Raw genomic sequence first — 16508 nt, 5'->3', positions numbered from 1 at the left:
TGCGTAATTCTCCGGCCTGGTGCGGGGCTCGGAGAATCGCCCCCATCATGGTTGGAAGTAGTGTACAAGATAGAAAAAGCTTTGATAACACTCTGATAAGCAACTTCCTTATAAGAACTACACTTTTAAGTTCATATGAATATTTTATATCAAGATTGTGCAAACAATAGAATCCATTCGAAATAATCTCTGAAATAAGTTTCCTTTGAAGAATAATCTTTTTGATCTGAAACCCGGGACAGGATTTACTGGCTGTTTGCCACAGACGGGAAATTCCGGCCCCATGCCGGCGCACAAGTTTGGCAATGAGGAGAAGCGGTGTCAACGGAAATCCCGTTAACAACGGCGGGACTGGTAGATCCTGCTGACGGGCCACCTTCGCCTTCGGATAACACATGGCGGGGTGGTTGATAAATCCTGCCCCTACTCAAAGCAGCGTACTTCCTGACTAAAATCATTTGAAATCCCAAAACCAATCTTGGAATATATGAAGAGAGGTAAACTAAATTTAAATGATAACTTTGAGCTGTAAGGTCATTTATCATGGTCAGCTCCGCAGTAGTCCTGGAGTTGAAAACTTCACTTGACCCACCTGGGCTTTTGAATACTGTGCTGACTTCACTGTTGCAGATCACTATGGACAAGAAGTTCAAGTTGGAAGTATTTCCTGTGTTAGACAAAAGGTGCTGTTGCAACCATTTACCTATAGAGTTTTACTGTTCGGCTTTTAAAATATAGTCTTCCATAAAAACCCTAATTTGGTTATCCTAGGTACATAACTGCCATGTCGTAGAAATTTCTAGTCTAAATTTTCATCACAAGGTGGCACTGGTGTCTTATTTTGTATAGCCCTATATTTCTTCTATTAAGTATAGTATACTGTTATACTACAAATTATTATAATTACTTAAAAACGTATCTGTATTCCGACTCATCTGCTATGACTTCTTTCCACAACAACCGGCTGATGTATGAACAGAGAGATATATATATGCCCTTTCCCTAACATTTTGCTTTTCAGCAGTTCATTTGCAGTTAATGGTGCTAATAGCCAGGTTAATCATTTGTAGGACATCATATCTTAACCAAATTCTGTCCATGGCCAAGATCCACACACACGCATTTGCAGTGACAGCAGGAATCCTGGACAATTTGAAACTTGTGCAATCCAAAATATTTGTTATTCTACTTCATTTGGTGTTTCAAGTCAGCTATAAAACTGAAAATGTATTGATGATGTAATTCAAACAGATGCACAGCTGCAATTTAATGCTCCAGATATACCGTGTATTTAAAAACTAGTGCACTTAGACAAGGGTTGATTTATACCTTGATAAGTCAATCAAGACAATAAACTCTTGCACAGTATTATTCCTACAAAATATAATCTTCATTATATGTCTGATTTAATGACCACCACTAATCAGCAGTAACAATGGGATCTCAGTGTTAAAAATGGTTAATTTACAAATTTGTGTTCTAAGTCAACATTAAAAAATGCATTTGTCTTGACTGTTCACACATAGTTCACTAAGTATACATTAATTCTTTTTTAGGTCTCTTTCAGATTTTCTTCTGACATTTAGGGGTATTAGTGAATACTTCAACTGAAAAGGAGTTTATCATTTGAAGTACCCATAGAAGAGAATAAAGAAAAAGTGACTAATTTAGTTGCCTTATTTTTACCGCTATGGTGTCTTACGTGAACTAAAACACATCTCGGTAAAATTGTACTAAAATTAATCAGAAAACTACAGAGTGACGTTCTATATTACCATAGGTTCATCTGTGTTTTTCTGAAATTGGACCAGTCGAACCCGTGTTACATTTTCCATGTCCATGTCTCCGTTTGCACTTTCTGGTGAGTCACCATTCAAATAAGGAGAAGTTGGTGGTGGTGTAACTCTCAGTGCTTCATCACTGTATACCTCATGTGCCACGACATCATGAGTTTGCAGCAAGGCCTGGTTGTACAAAACAAGATAAAATTGGAAGATTTAATTTAATTTAAAACAAATGTTAATCATTCTAATGTTCTTTTATCCTCTTCACTTCCCTCTTTTCTATCCATTATTTCCCTCCTTAATGTAGAGTGCTTTGAACCACTTTCCTGTCCACAAGTAGCACTGCAGAAGTGCAAGCTGTTCTTCCTCAAATCTACTTTCTTCACTTTTAAGGCATGGAAAAATGTTGACATATGTAATAACCCATTTATAGTAACAAATGAAACATACATCTGTTAAAATCATTCATTCTGGTTTGCTATTGCAAATAATCTGAATGAAGAACTGACAACTGCCTTTGGATCAATGAGCCCACCAGAAGAGATGATTCAGCTGTGAGACAATTCAGTGCAACATAGCATCCAGCCAATATAAACAATCTTTGGAATTTTAACGCCAAGTTTCCAACAGTGCCACAATATACACGGTCGCTATGACACTTATGACTGTGATCTTGCTCTGCTTGATGGTTGTGTATAACTATGAAGCTTTCAAACCTAAAATACTAGCTTTGTTGCATCATAAGTCAATAAAAGGACATTATAACTATACTTTAAAAACTTTACTTTTAAATTAGATCCTGGTGTTTAGAAAATGATTCTTGCTTGAATGCTTAGGCACCAACAAAATAGATGATGACTTGTTTCCAACCTGGCATAAACACAGATAAACCAATATTGATTACTGAAAAATGCAAACTCACAAATTTCTATGCAACCTCTAAGAGAATTTTGGCAGTTATTATTTGGTGAGAGTGTCATAAAAATTTTGAAAAATAATTTGAGGGAGCTATATTTAATGGCAAGACTGAGATTCCAAATCACTCACCACTGTCAGATTAGAAACAGAAAGCATGGGAAATGTGTTCAAAAATGATCTGATTGTTATAAAGGCCGCATGGATTATGAAATTATTTGACAATTTTAAAAAGTAATGATTTTTACTTGGACGTTTTGATTTGTTTTTTTTTTGTACTCTGGAACTTGGCAGTCAGTACTGTATGTTTTGAGCTTTTCATAAAATTTGACAACCAGCAAGTTTATAGATAAAAGATCTAGGGAGGTTTATTTTATTTACCTTATCAATTCCATGTGATGTGTAAAATAGAAGAGTGGCTAAAATCATGGAGGGAAAATTTGCACCAGTCAGATTGTTTAGCTCTGAATGAAAGTCTATGAACCCATTGCAATTTACCATGCAACTTATGGTGGTTGATCAGATGTACATGGAGTCAAGCCTGAAGATGGCTATGATATATGATTAAGGAAAAGCTGCATGCTCTGTTATAAGGCACCACCACAAGTCGATACAAAAATATAAAAACATGCTCTTATATTTTTAAGATATAGAGATGCCAGCGTTGGACTGGAGTGGGTACAGTACAAGTCTTATAACACCAGGTTAAAGTCCAACAGGTTTATTTGGAATGACTAGCTTTTGGAGCGTAGCTCCTTCATCAGGTGAGTGAAGAGGTAGGCTACACAAACACATATATAGACAAAGCCAATCATGCAAGATTATACTTTGAATCTTTGCTGGTAATTAAGTCTTTACAGGTCCAGATGGTGTGACTGGACAACTGCCAATCTCCAGACGCAATTCTACAACTCATCTGCTTCATCCTGGATCACAACGGCTTCACCTTTGACAACAAGTTCTTCATCCAGACACACGGAACAGCCATCGGGACCACAGTTGCACCTCAATAGGGCAACATCTTCATGCACAAGTTCGAACAAGACCTCTTCACCGCACAGGACCTTCAACCGACCGTCATCAATGAAGATGAACATCTTGCCAACACCATCCCCACACTCCTACTACTTACCTTTAAACAACCGCACAACCTCAGACAGACCATTGTTTGCAGAAAACTATGCAGCCTTTAGGAGAACAGCGAACACAACACCACACAACCCTGTCATGGCAACCTCTGCAAGACGTGCCAGATCATTAACATGCATATCATCATTACACATGAGGACACCATCCACCAGGAGCACGGTACATACTCGTGCAACTCGGCCAACATTGTCTACCTCATAAGCTGCAGGAAAGGATGTCCCGAGGCATGGTACATTGGCGAGACCCTGCAGACGCTGCAACAACGATGAATTGACATCACGCGATAATCACCAGGCAGGAATGTTCCCGTCCAGTCTGGGAACTTCAGCAGTCAAGGGCATTCAGCCTCTGATCTTTGGGTAAGCTTTCTCCAAGGCGGCCTTCAGGACTCACGACAACGCAGAATCGCCGAGCAGAAACTGATAGCCAAGTTCCGCACGCATGTATACGGCCTCAACTGAGACCTTGGATTCATGTCTCACTACATTTAACCTCCTACCATCTGGCCTAGGCTTGAAAAATCCTACCTACTGTCCTGGTTTGAGACAATTCACACCTTTTAAAACCAGTGATTATCCCTCTTTCCAGTCATACCGACTGGACCTGTAAAGACTTAATTACCTGCAAAGACTCACATTCAAAGTATCATCTTGCATCATTGGCTTTGTCTATGTATGTGTTTGTGTTAACTTCCTCTTCACTCGCCTGATGAAGGAGCTACATTCCGAAAGCTAGTGATTCCAAATAAACCACTTTAACCTGGTGTTATAAGAGTTCTTATTATATTTTCAAACCCAAATACGGTATATGTTCAGCTTTTTCTCACTAAAAATTACAATGGCTGAAATCTTCTAGCTTTTCTCACTGGCAGGATCTTCCAGTCCCGCTGATGATGAACCCCTGCTGCGGGCTTCCTGGTGGTGAGGGCGCATAGAATGGGAAACCCCATTTACAGCAGCTGGATCTTCTGATCCTGCCGCAAGCCAATGGCGGACCACCTCCACTGCCCAAAATATGTCACGGGGGTGGCATGGAAATTCCGTCCACTGTAACAGAATTCACTTTCTCAGAAGAGACCATAATCGTAATAGACTTTTCAGGTACAACAATGGTAAAGATTCTGAGAGTTTTCACCTGGCATGCACTCCAAACTGCAGCAGTATGCTGTTCCCTTGCCAAATATTTTCCAATGTGCTGTTGATTGTTCTCATGACCGAAATAATACTTAAAAACCTTTTTACCTTATTACATCTGAAACCTATACAGCTTCCTCCAACATGTCAAACCACTAATAAATTAAGGAGAGATCATAGGAATATCAAGATCAAGTTAAATGCTATGAGTAAATCCTATTTCTTGGAGAAACCTGAACTTAAACAAACGCAAATAGATAACTAAAAGAAAAGCTTCCAGATAAGGAAAGGGTTTCAATCTAAGCAGCATTCAGCAGCCTTCAGTACCCATACCTTTTCAGTTTAATGTAAGGAAAAAGGCATATGTTTACAGAAAGAGGACTTCTTAGAATCATACTGTAGGCCTTTCCAGTCTTAATAACACAATTAAGCAGTGGTCTGAAGTGTTCACATCCACTTCAAAATTGACCATAAATGATTGCGAACAGAACTATTTACATTAGAGCTAATATGGAGCACTAGGAGTTGGGCAGAATGGGGCAATGGTTTTCTGCAGCAGTCAGTCAGGATCATCTGCAATTAATGGACCGCCAATTCTTCACATGCAGGAAGGAAGTCTCCGGTGCAAAATGCACATCCCATTAGCAGCTTACAGATCAGAACTTCAGGCTTTTGTCACCGAAGCGTGGAAACAATAATGTGCAACTGCAGAATGGCACTTTGGAAAAAGAACAGTTCCAGCAGAGCCCAACGCTTTTGGAAAACAGGCACAGAAAAAGTTAATTACAGGTTGATGGATATCAAAGCAAGTTGGTGAATGAATATTTCAGGAATGGAGATTTTTTTTTTTTTTTTTTAAATAATTTTTATTGAAGAAGTTTTTCAAAATACAAACATTTTAACCCCCCCTACATTTACATATAAATTATAACAAAACAAAGTCAAACCCCCCTACTTAACAAAAAAAAGAAAAAAGTCCCCCCCCCCCCCACTCGCGCGTCCCCCCCCCCCCCCCCCCCCCCCCCCCCCCCCCCGCCGGCGAACCGACAGTCAGACCAACTTATCATTTCTGGCAGTGTCCTCGGGCAGGCCTTGCCCGTGCCACCACCGCTACCGTACTTCCTTCGTCGTTGTCCCCCCTCCCCCCCCTCCCTCCCGCCCTCCCCTCCCCTCCCGGGTTGCTGCTGTCACGGCCTCAGTTTCTATCTCTGATCCAAGAGGTCTAGGAAGGGTTGCCATCGCCTGAAAAACCCCTGCACCGACCCTCTCAGGGCGAATTTGATCCTTTCCAATTGGATGAAGTTTGCCATGTCGTTTAACCAGGTGTTAACACTCGGAGGCCTTTCGTCCCTCCACTGAATCAAGATCCTCCTCCGAGCCACCAAGGACGCAAAGGCTAATATTCCAGCCTCCCTCGCCTCCTGTACCTCCGGTTCCACCCCAACCCCGAAGATCGCAAGTCCCCATCCTGGCTTGACCCTGGACCCCACCACTCTCGACACCGTCCCTGCCACCCCCTTCCAGAACTCCTCCAGTGCCGGACATGCCCAAAACATATGTGCATGATTCGCAGGGCTTCCCGAACATCTAATACACCTGTCTTCCCCCCCGAAAAACCGACTCATCCTTGTCCCCGTCATGTGGGCTCTATGCAGTACCTTAAATTGAATGAGACTTAGTCTCGCACATGACGACGACGAGTTGACCCTCTCCAGGGCGTCTGCCCATGTCCCGTCCTCTATCTGTTCCCCCAGCTCTAACTCCCACTTATCTTTCAGCTCCACTACTGGTACCTCCTCCACCTCCTGCATAATCTTATAGATGTCCGAGATCTTCCCCTCCCCGACCCAGACCCCTGATAGCACCCTATCACTCACCCCCCTGTCGGGGAGCGCGGGGAACCCCTCTACCTGTCGTCTGGCAAATGCCTTCACTTGGAGGTACCTGAACGTGTTCCCCGGGGGGAGCCCAAATTTCTCCTCCAGCTCTCCCAAGCTCGCAAACCTCCCCTCTATAAACAAGTCCCTCAGTTGTCTAATACCCGCCCTCTGCCAGCTCTGGAATCCCCCTCCTGTATTTCCCGGCGCAAATCTGTGGTTCCCTCTTAGTGGTGCCCCTATCAGACCTCCCACTTCCCCCCTGTGTCGCCTCCACTGCCCCCAGATCTTGAGGGTGGCCGCCACCACCGGGCTCGTGGTATACCTCGTGGGAGGGAGCGGCCATGGTGCCGTTACAGGAATGGAGATTTAAAAAGAGCAGGAGCTGCAATTCAAAAGAGCGGCAGCTGAGAGTTGATGTACTGTCAATTACCATGAGATGAGAATGGTGAAACAATTGAGGCTTTATTGCACAAGATGTTGTGCCTCCTGTAGCTGGAACCAGGATGGGAGCAGCGCAGAAGAGCTTACACTTTTATACGCCGCCTGCTGGGAGGAGCCAGCAGACAGGGATTTACCGTAGTACCTTTAATACACAGGCAGTGCCGTAATACAATATATCACTAGTGGCGTTTACCACATTCACCCTCTGTTTAAAAAAAAAAGAGTCCAGCGGGGGTGAAGAACAACATTACAGATTAAGTCTGTAGGGGGCTTTGACCCTCCGCTGCGGTCGCCTCAGTCCTGGAGGTGATATGGGTGCCAACGTGGTCACCTGTGATTCCGGGAGCGTGTTGTCCTCTGCTTCGTCACCCCTAAGCGGATCCAGTGGTGGGGTGGGGGCTGCGGTGAGGTTCGCTGGAGGGAGGGTGGGTGGTGCAGGGGTGAATGAGGCAACTGGGGGGGGGGGGGGGGGGGGGGGGGGGGGGGGGGGGGGGGGGGGAGAAGGGAGGAGGAGCGGTGTCAGGTCGGGGGTCGTGGAAGGGGACCCAGCGGGTGCCAGGTCCCGGGGGGAGACTGCATCCTGGCGCACGTTGGGGTGTGCCGGAAAGGTGTACTGTGGGTTGGCATGGAGGAAGTGGACTTTCTCGACCAAGGGGTCCGATTTATGGCTCCGCACAAGCTTCCGGAGGACAACGGGTCCAGGAACTGTCAACTATGTTGGGAGCGAGACCCCGGAGGTGGACTTTCTGGGGAAGGCAAACACACGTTCCTGAGGGGTTTCATTAGTGGCGGTGCAGAGGAGCGACTGTATGGAGTGGAGCGCGGGGAGGACCTCCTGCCAGCGGGAGACCGGGAGATTTTTAGACCGAAGGGCCAGCAGGACGGCTTTCCAGACCGTCACGTTCTCCCTCTCCACCTGCCCGTTTCCCCGGGGGTTGTAGCTGGTCGTCCTGCTCGAGGCGATGCCCTTGGTGAGCAGGAACTGACGCAGCTCATCACTCATGAAAGAGGATCCCCGGGTCGCGGTGGATGTAGGTGGGGAAACCGAACAGAGTGAAGATGCTGTGCAGGGCTTTAATGACCGTGGCAGAAGTCATGTCGGGGTATGGGATGGCGAAAGGGAACCGGGAGTACTCGTCAATTATGCCGACGAAGTACACGTTGCGGTCGGTGGAGGGTAGGGGCCCTTTGAAGTCGATGCTGAGACGCTCAAAGGGGTGGGAGGCCTTCACGGGGTGCGCTCTATCCGGCCGGTAGAAGTGCGGCTTGCACTCTGCAGACTTGGCAGTCTCTGGTCACGGTCCTGACCTCCTCGATGGCAGGTAGTGGGCCTTGACAAAATGGAAGATCCGGGTGACCCCCGGGTGGCAGAGGTCATAGTGGAGAGCCCGGTGTCGGTCCACTTGAGCACTGGCACATGTACCGCGAGATAGGGCATGAGGGGGCTCATTGAGCTTCCCCGGGCGATACAAGATCTCAGTAAGAGGTGGAGAGCTCGATCCTCCACCTCAAGATCTTGTCATTTTTGATCTTGTCCCGCTGCGTATTATTAAACATGAAGGTAACCGACCGTTGGTCAGTGAGGAGAGTGAATCTCCTGCCGGCCAGGTAATGCCTCCAATATCGCACAGCTTCCACAATGGCTTGGGCCTCCTTTTCGATAAAGGAGTGCCGGATTTCGGAGGCATGGAGGGTGCGGAAAAAGAAAGCCACGGGTCTGCCCGCCTGGTTGAGGGTGGCTGCCAGAGCTACATCTGATGCATTGCTCTCCACGTGAGAGGGGAGGGTTTCGTCAACCGCGTGCATCGTGGCCTTGGCGATGTCCGCCTTGATGTGGTTGAAGGCCTGGCAGGCCTCAGCCGTCAGGGGAAAAACAGAGGACTTGGTAAGTGGGCGGGCCTTGACAGCATAATTTGGGACCCACGATAATTTGGCATTGTTTCAGGGCCTTGGGGCAGTGGGGGAGAGGGAATTCGAGGAGGGGGCACATACGGTCGGGGTCGGGCCCTAGGACTCCATTTTCCACTACATAGCCAAGGATGGCTAAGCGGTTGGTGCCGAACACGCATTGGCGGTACGGAGGAATTTTTGGAAGTTTGCGTTGTGGTCCTATTGATCGTGGCCGCAGATGGTAACGTTATGTAGGTACGGGAAAGTGGCCCACAGCCCATACTGGTCAACCATTCGGTCCATCTCTCGCTGGAAGACTGAGACCCATTGGTGACGCCGAAGGGGACTCTGAGGAAATGATAGAGGCGGCCATCTGCTTTGAACGCAGTGTATTGGCGGTCCACCTGGCGGATGGGGAGCTGGTGATAGGCAGACTTCAAGTCTACTGTGGAGAAGACTTGATACTGCACAATCTGATTTACCATGTCAGATATGCGTGGGAGCGGATACGCGTCTAGCACCGGTTGATAGTCTGGCTGTAGTCAATGACCATCCTGAGCTTCTCCCCAGTCTTCACTGCCACCACTTGAGCTCTCCAGGGGCTGTTGCTGGTCTCAATGATCCCCTCCTGCAGGAGCCGTTGGACCTCCGACCTGATAAAGGTCCTGTCCTGCGCACCGTACCGTCTGCTCCTAGTGGCGATGGGCTTGTAGTCCGGGGTGAGGTTCACAAACAGCGAGGGTGGATCAACCTCAAGAGGTCGTGAGGCCGCAGACGCTGAGGGGGGGCATGGATCCACCAAATTTCAAAGCAAGGCTTTGGAGGTGGCATTGGAAATCAAGGCCTAGTAACAGGGCAGGGCAGAGGTGGGGGAAGAAGTAGAGCCTGAAGTTGCTGAACTCTACGCCCTGAACGGTGAGGGTCGTGACACAATACCCCCGGATTTCAATGGAATGGGATCCGGAGGCCAGGGAGATTTTCTGGGTGACGGGGTGCATTGGGAGGGAGCAGCACCTTACCGTAGCGGGGTGGATGAAACTCTCTGTGCTCCCGGAGTCAAAGAGGCAGGTCGTCTCGTGCCCGTTGATCTTCACCGTCGTCGTAGTGGTCGCGAGGCCGAGACTGATTCAGAGTGATGGAGGCGAGGTGCGGAAGATGCTGGGAGGTCTCGGGCTGATCAGAGGTGGCAGAGGTATGAGTAGGCAGCGAATGGCCAGACGAGCAGGGGTCCTGAGGCACGGTCCAAAATGGCACCGAAGATGGCGGCGGCCATGGGCCGCACGTGGCTTGCGGTGGAGAAGCTGGCAGCGCCTCTGGATCGCACCCGGGGGGGGGGGGGGGGGGGGTAGTAATGCCGGGCCTGGAAACAGCGGTGACCAACCGGGCCTGGCAAACGGAAACAAAGTGTCCCTTCTTCCCACACCCGTTGCAGGTCATGCTCCGCGCCAGGCAGCGCTGCCTGGGGTGTTTAGTGTTTAGTCTATCCAACGAAAATAACACTTGGGCCCCCCGGAGTTGGCTGGCTGCCGCACGGCGCAGGCTTGCGGTGAGCTGGAGTCGGCAGCTGGTGGGGCCTATGATGCCCATAAGGGTGCCGTGCGGTCGGGGGTGTAGGCTTGCAGATTACGGGAGGCCACTTCTAGTGAATTGGCAAGCTGCCTAGCCTTCGTAAGATCGAGCCTACCCCCGTCCAATAGTCGCTGGCGAACGTATGTAGACTTCATGCCCATGACATAAGCGTCTCTGATTAATAGTTTGGTGTGTTGGACCGCCGAAACTGCCTGGCAGTCACAGTTCCTACCGAGAATCTACTGGGTCCGCAAGAAATCATCCAGAGTCTCCCCCGGGACTTGCCGTCTCGTGGCCAGGAGGTGCCTGGCATACACTTGATTCACTGACTTAACGTAATGTCCCTTTAGGAGCTTCATTGCTTCTGCGTAGCTGGGCGCATCCCGGATGAGGGGAAAAATTTCAGGGCTCACCCGTGAGTAGGGGATTTAGAGCTTCTGTGGGTCAGAGAGTTCTTCAGTGGCCGCTTTGAGGTAGCCTTCAAAGCAGGCTAGCCAGTGGTCGAAGGTGGATGTGGCGTTGGCTGCGTGAGGGCTCAGCTCCAGGTGATCAGACTTGATTAAGATGTTCATCACGAGACGAGAATGGTGAAACAATTGAGGCTTTATTGCACAAGGTGTTGTGACTCCTGTAGCTGGAACCAGAATGGGGGCAGCTCAGGAGAGCTTCCACTTTTATACGCCGCCTGCTGGGAGGAGCCAACAGGCAGTGATTTACTGTAGTACCTTTAATACACAGGCAGTGCCGTAATTGTGGTGGTATGGATATGAGCACTGCCATTGGTGCAGAGCACTGGCTTCCCATTGGCTCTGGCTGGTCATGTGCCTCTCGTCCGATTGGTTCGGACTAGTCATGTGACTGCTCTCCAATTGGTTGAGAGGCAAGTAGGCCCCACCTCCGAGGTGGGGTATAAGTATCCAGAGTTCCCGGCGGTCGGCCATTCTCTGTAGTCGACCACCGGGCTAACAACAAGCTGATTAAAGCCACAGTTTGGATCCTAAATGTGTCTTGAGTCGAATTGATGGTACATCAATTTAATCAGCTAGAATTTTGGAATGGAGCTATGCATCAAGCCTGACTGCCTCCGCACCAGCCCGCATGCTGCAAATGCGTCTGCAATTTTTAAACACTGGCAGGCGTGTTTTAACAGCTGCCTGACGACTGCAGCCGGCAAGCCCACCAAGGATCAGAAACTCCACATCCTCCACTCATGCGTGGGCACATCGGTCTACGCAATGATCGAAGACGAAGGCGATTTTGATGCGGCCATGGAGATTCTCAAAGGACACTTTCTCCGGCCAGTCAACGAAGTATACGCACGGCATCTCCTGACGACCAGACAACAGTTCCCTGGTGAGTCTCTCGACGAGTTTTACCAGGCCCTCGCAGCTCTAGGGAGAACGTGCGCATGTCTCCAAGTTTCGGCGATGGAGCACATGGAACTTCTAATCAGAGACGCTTACGTTGCTGGCATGCAGTCTCCTTCTATCCGCCAACGATTGCTAGAGAAGAACACCCTCAGCCTAGCTGAAGCACGGACTCTTGCAACCTCCCTGGAGGTTGCTGACCTGAACGCCCGCGCATACGCCCCCGGCCACGCAGCAACCCCCTGGACTTCATGGCACGCGCCACCCCCATCCTCCGTGGACCCCGAACCCCCCCAAGCCTGCGCCGCGGGTCACTCCGATAAACTAGCGGGGCTCCGTTGCTATTTCTGTGGCCTCTCAAAGCACCCCCGCCCGCGCTGCCCGGCCCGCTCCGCTCTGTGTAAAAGCTGCGGGAAGAAGGGCCATTACGCGGTGGTCTGCCAGACCAAGTTGGTCGCTGCTGTCCCGCGCGGCGGCCGCGGATTCCCCCCCCCCGGCCCCCCCAGGGCCACACGCCGCGCACCAACCTCTCTGGCCCGTCTCCCGGCTCCCTCAACGGCCCCACGGTCCTCCAGACCCGCGCCCCCAGCTGCCCCGACCGGCTCGCGGACGCCGCTGACACTGCCCCCAGCCGCAACGAGGCTCCCACGGGCGCCGCCATCTTGGGCCCCGGACGTCATGTGCGGGCCATGGGCGCCGACATCTTGGGGCCCCGGCTCCACGTGCGGGTCCTGGGCGCCGCCATCTAGGGACCCCGACTCCACGTGCGGGTCCTGGGCGCCGCCATCTTGGGTCAACTCGGAAGGCTCTGCAAGCGACTACTCTGCCACTGAAGAGGATCTGGAACTCTCACCACGACTGGCTTCCATCAAGCTCGACCAGTCGCAACCACGCTCGCTCGCCAAGACTACGACGGTGCAGCTCAACGGACACAAAACAAGGTGCCTGCTGGACTCCGGGAGCACGGAAAGTTTCGTCCACCCTGACACGGTAAGACGCTGCGCGCTCCCCATCCACCCAGTTAAACATAAAATTGAATTGGCCTCAGGTTCGCATTTGTCCAAATCACCGGGTGCTGCATAGCGGACCTCACAGTCCAGGGGAGGGTTTTCAAAAATTTCAAACTCCTCATTCTCCCCCGTGTATGCGCTCCGGCACTCTTGGGCCTGGACTTCCAGTGCAACCTGCAGAGCTTGACTTTTCAATTTGGCGGCCCTATTCCTCCTCTTACTGTTTGCAGCCTCGCGTCCCTCAAAGTGGACCCCCCTTCCTTGTTTGCTAATCTCACCCCAGATTGTAAACCTGTCGCCACTCGGAGCAGACGATACAGTGCCCAAGACCGGACCTTCTTCGGGTCAGAGGTCCAGAGGCTCCTTAAGGAAGGAGTTATCAAGGCCAGCAACAGTCCCTGGCGAGCCCAAGTGCTGGTAGTTCGGACTGGGGAGAAAAACCGGATGGTCATCGATTACAGTCAGACCATCAACAGGTTTACGCAGCTGGACGCGTATCCTCTCCCCCGTATTTCCGACCTGGTTAACAGGATCGCGAAATACAAAGTCTTCTCCACGGTGGACCTTACGTCCGCCTACCACCAGCTCCCCATCCGCGCGAGTGACCGAAAGTACACCGTGTTTGAGGCAGATGGGCGCCTCTACCACTTCCTCAGGGTTCCATTCGGTGTCACAAATGGAGTCTCGGTCTTCCAACAGGAGATGGACCGAATGGTCGACAAGCACGGTTTACGGGCCACCTTCCCGTATCTCGATAATGTCAGCATCTGCGGCCACGACCAGCAGGACCACAACATCAACCTCCAAAAATTCCTCCGAACCGCAAAACTGCTTAATTTAACTTACAATAAGGATAAGTGCGTGTTTAGCACCGACCGGCTAGCCATCCTTGGCTACGTAGTGCGTAACGGAGTGATAGGCCCCGATCCCGAACGCATGCGCCCCCTGATGGAACTTCCCCTCCCCAACTCCCTCAAACGCTGCCTGGGCTTCTTCTCGTACTACGCCCAGTGGGTCCCCAACTACGCCAATAAAACCCGCCCCCTTAACCAGTCCACCTCCTTTCCCCTGTCAATGGAGGCCCACCAGGCCTTTAGCCGCATCAAAGCGGATATCGCAAAGGCCACGATGCATTTAATCGACGAGTCCCTCCCATTCCAGGTCGAGAGCGACGCGTCTGATGTAGCTCTGGCGGCCACCCTGAGCCAAGCGGGCAGACCCGTGGCCTTCTTTTCAAGAACCCTCCACGCTTCCGAAATCCGCCATTCCTCGGTGGAAAAGGAGGCACAGGCCATAGTCGAAGCTGTGCGATATTGGAGGCACTATCTGGCCGACAGGAGGTTTACCCTCCTCACAGACCAACGGTCAGTAGCTTTCATGTTCGACAATGCACAGAGGGGCAAGATCAAGAACGCCAAGATCTTGCGGTGGCGGATCGAGTTGTCCACGTACAACTACGATATCTTGTATTGTCCTGGGAAGCTCAACAAGCCTTCCGATGCCCTATCCCACGGTACCTGCGCCAGCGCGCAGATTGACTGCCTCCGCTCCCTCCACACGGACCTCTGTCATCCAGGTGTCACCCGTTTTTACAATTTTATTAAGACCCGCAACCTGCCCTACCCCGTCGAGGAAGTCAGGACCGTCACTAGGGACTGCCACGTCTGCGCCGAGTGCAAACTGCACTTCTACCGCCTCGAACGAGCGCATCTGATCAAGGCATCCCGGCCCTTTGAACGTCTCAGTATAGACTTCAAGGGTCCCCTTCCCTCCAACAACCGTAACACATATTTCTTGAGTGTTATCGACGAATACTCTTGATTCCCTTTCGCCATTCCCTGTCCCAACATGACTACAACAACCGTCATAAAGGCCCTCCTATCCATCTTCTCCCTGTTCGGTTACCCCGGGTACATCCACAGCGACGGGGCTTTTATGAGTGACGAACTGCGTCAGTTCCTGCTCAGCAGGGGCATAGCCTCTAGCAGGATGACCAGTTATAACCCCCAGGGTAACGGTCAGGTCGAGCGGGAGAATGGCACCATTTGGAAGACCATCCTGCAAGCCCTACGGTCCAGAGATCTCCCTATTCCCCGTTGGCAAGAAGTCATTCCCGACGCCCTGCATTCAATCCGGTGTCGCCTCTGTACTACCACTAATCAAACACCTCATGAACGTCTTCTGGTTTTCCCCAGGAAGTCGTCCTCAGGATCCCCTCTCCCGACCTGGCTGGCCACGGGGCCCATCTTGCTCCGGAAGCATGTGCGGGTGCACAAGTCCGACCCGTTGGTTGAGCGAGTCCAGTTACTCCACGCCAACCCGCAATATGCGTACGTGGAGTATCCCGACGGTCGCATGATACGGTCTCGCTCCGGGACCTGGCACCCGCCGGCATGCGGCCTTCTCCCCCTACACCAACACCTCCCCCCCCCCCACCCCAATTCCCCCCAGCGCCCCCCGCGCCCCCACGACCCAGTGCACATGCCCCCTCTTCCCCGATTACAGCATCTCCACCACCGGCCCGGGCTACGGAGACACATCTACGACCAACGCTCCCGGAGGTAAGGGCGACCATCGGCCCGACGTCACCGGCTCCACTGCGAATGTCCTACAGAACACCACGGGCACCTGACAGGCTGATCGTCTCCATCGGATGCGGCCATGGACTTTTTTTGGACATTTTTGTGTCATCCTGTTGTTATTAGTAGTAGTAGTATTGTTTTGCCACGAGACAGTGGGCAGCTCACCTATCGATTTTCGCTGCTCATACCACTAGTCCTCGGATTCCCCCCCCTTCTCTTCCACTTACACCACCTCCCCTTCTTTCTCCACAAGGGGTGAATGTGGTGGTATGGATATGAGCACTGCCATTGGTGCAGAGCACTGGCTTCCCATTGGCTCTGGCTGGTCATGTGCCTCGCGTCCGATTGGTTGGGCTATTTATGTGACTGCTCTCCAATTGGTCGAGAGGCAAGTAGGCCCCGCCTCCGAGGCGGGGTATAAGTGCCCAGAGTTCCCGGCGGTCAGCCATTCTCTGTAGTCGACCACCGGGCTAACAACTAGCTGATTAAAGCCACATTGCGGATCCTAAATGTGTCTTGAGTCGAACTGATGGTACATCAGTAATACATACAATATATCACTCGTGGTGTTTACCACAAGAGTCAAAGCAGAGTTTTAAAAAGAGCGGGAGCTGAGAGTCAGAGCAGGGATTTATAAAGAAGGGGAGCTGACACAGAGCAGAGATTTAAAAAGAGCGGGTTTTGCGAGTCAGAGCGGAGATTTAAAAAGAGGGGGAGCTGCGAGTCAGTGCGGAGATTTAAAAAGAACGGGAGCGGAGAGTTAGAGCAGCGATTTAAAAAGAGCGATA

General features: G+C 50.7%; 1 protein-coding gene across 16 annotated transcripts in view; it reads right to left on the bottom strand.

The window, feature by feature from the left end:
• Positions 1–16508, bottom strand: part of caska (calcium/calmodulin-dependent serine protein kinase a) — a 740678-nt gene that overhangs the window by 125745 nt on the left and 598425 nt on the right. For all 16 annotated transcript variants that reach the window (XM_038802093.1, XM_038802098.1, XM_038802088.1 and 13 more), the window contains one exon: positions 1776–1964. In XM_038802093.1, coding sequence (XP_038658021.1) covers positions 1776–1964 — 189 coding nt within the window. The remainder of the gene's footprint in view (positions 1–1775; positions 1965–16508) is intronic.

The sequence above is a fragment of the Scyliorhinus canicula genome, chromosome 7 (assembly GCF_902713615.1).
Source record: "Scyliorhinus canicula chromosome 7, sScyCan1.1, whole genome shotgun sequence".
Classification (NCBI taxonomy): domain Eukaryota; kingdom Metazoa; phylum Chordata; class Chondrichthyes; order Carcharhiniformes; family Scyliorhinidae; genus Scyliorhinus; species Scyliorhinus canicula.
This window is presented reverse-complemented; position numbering and strand designations above follow the sequence as displayed.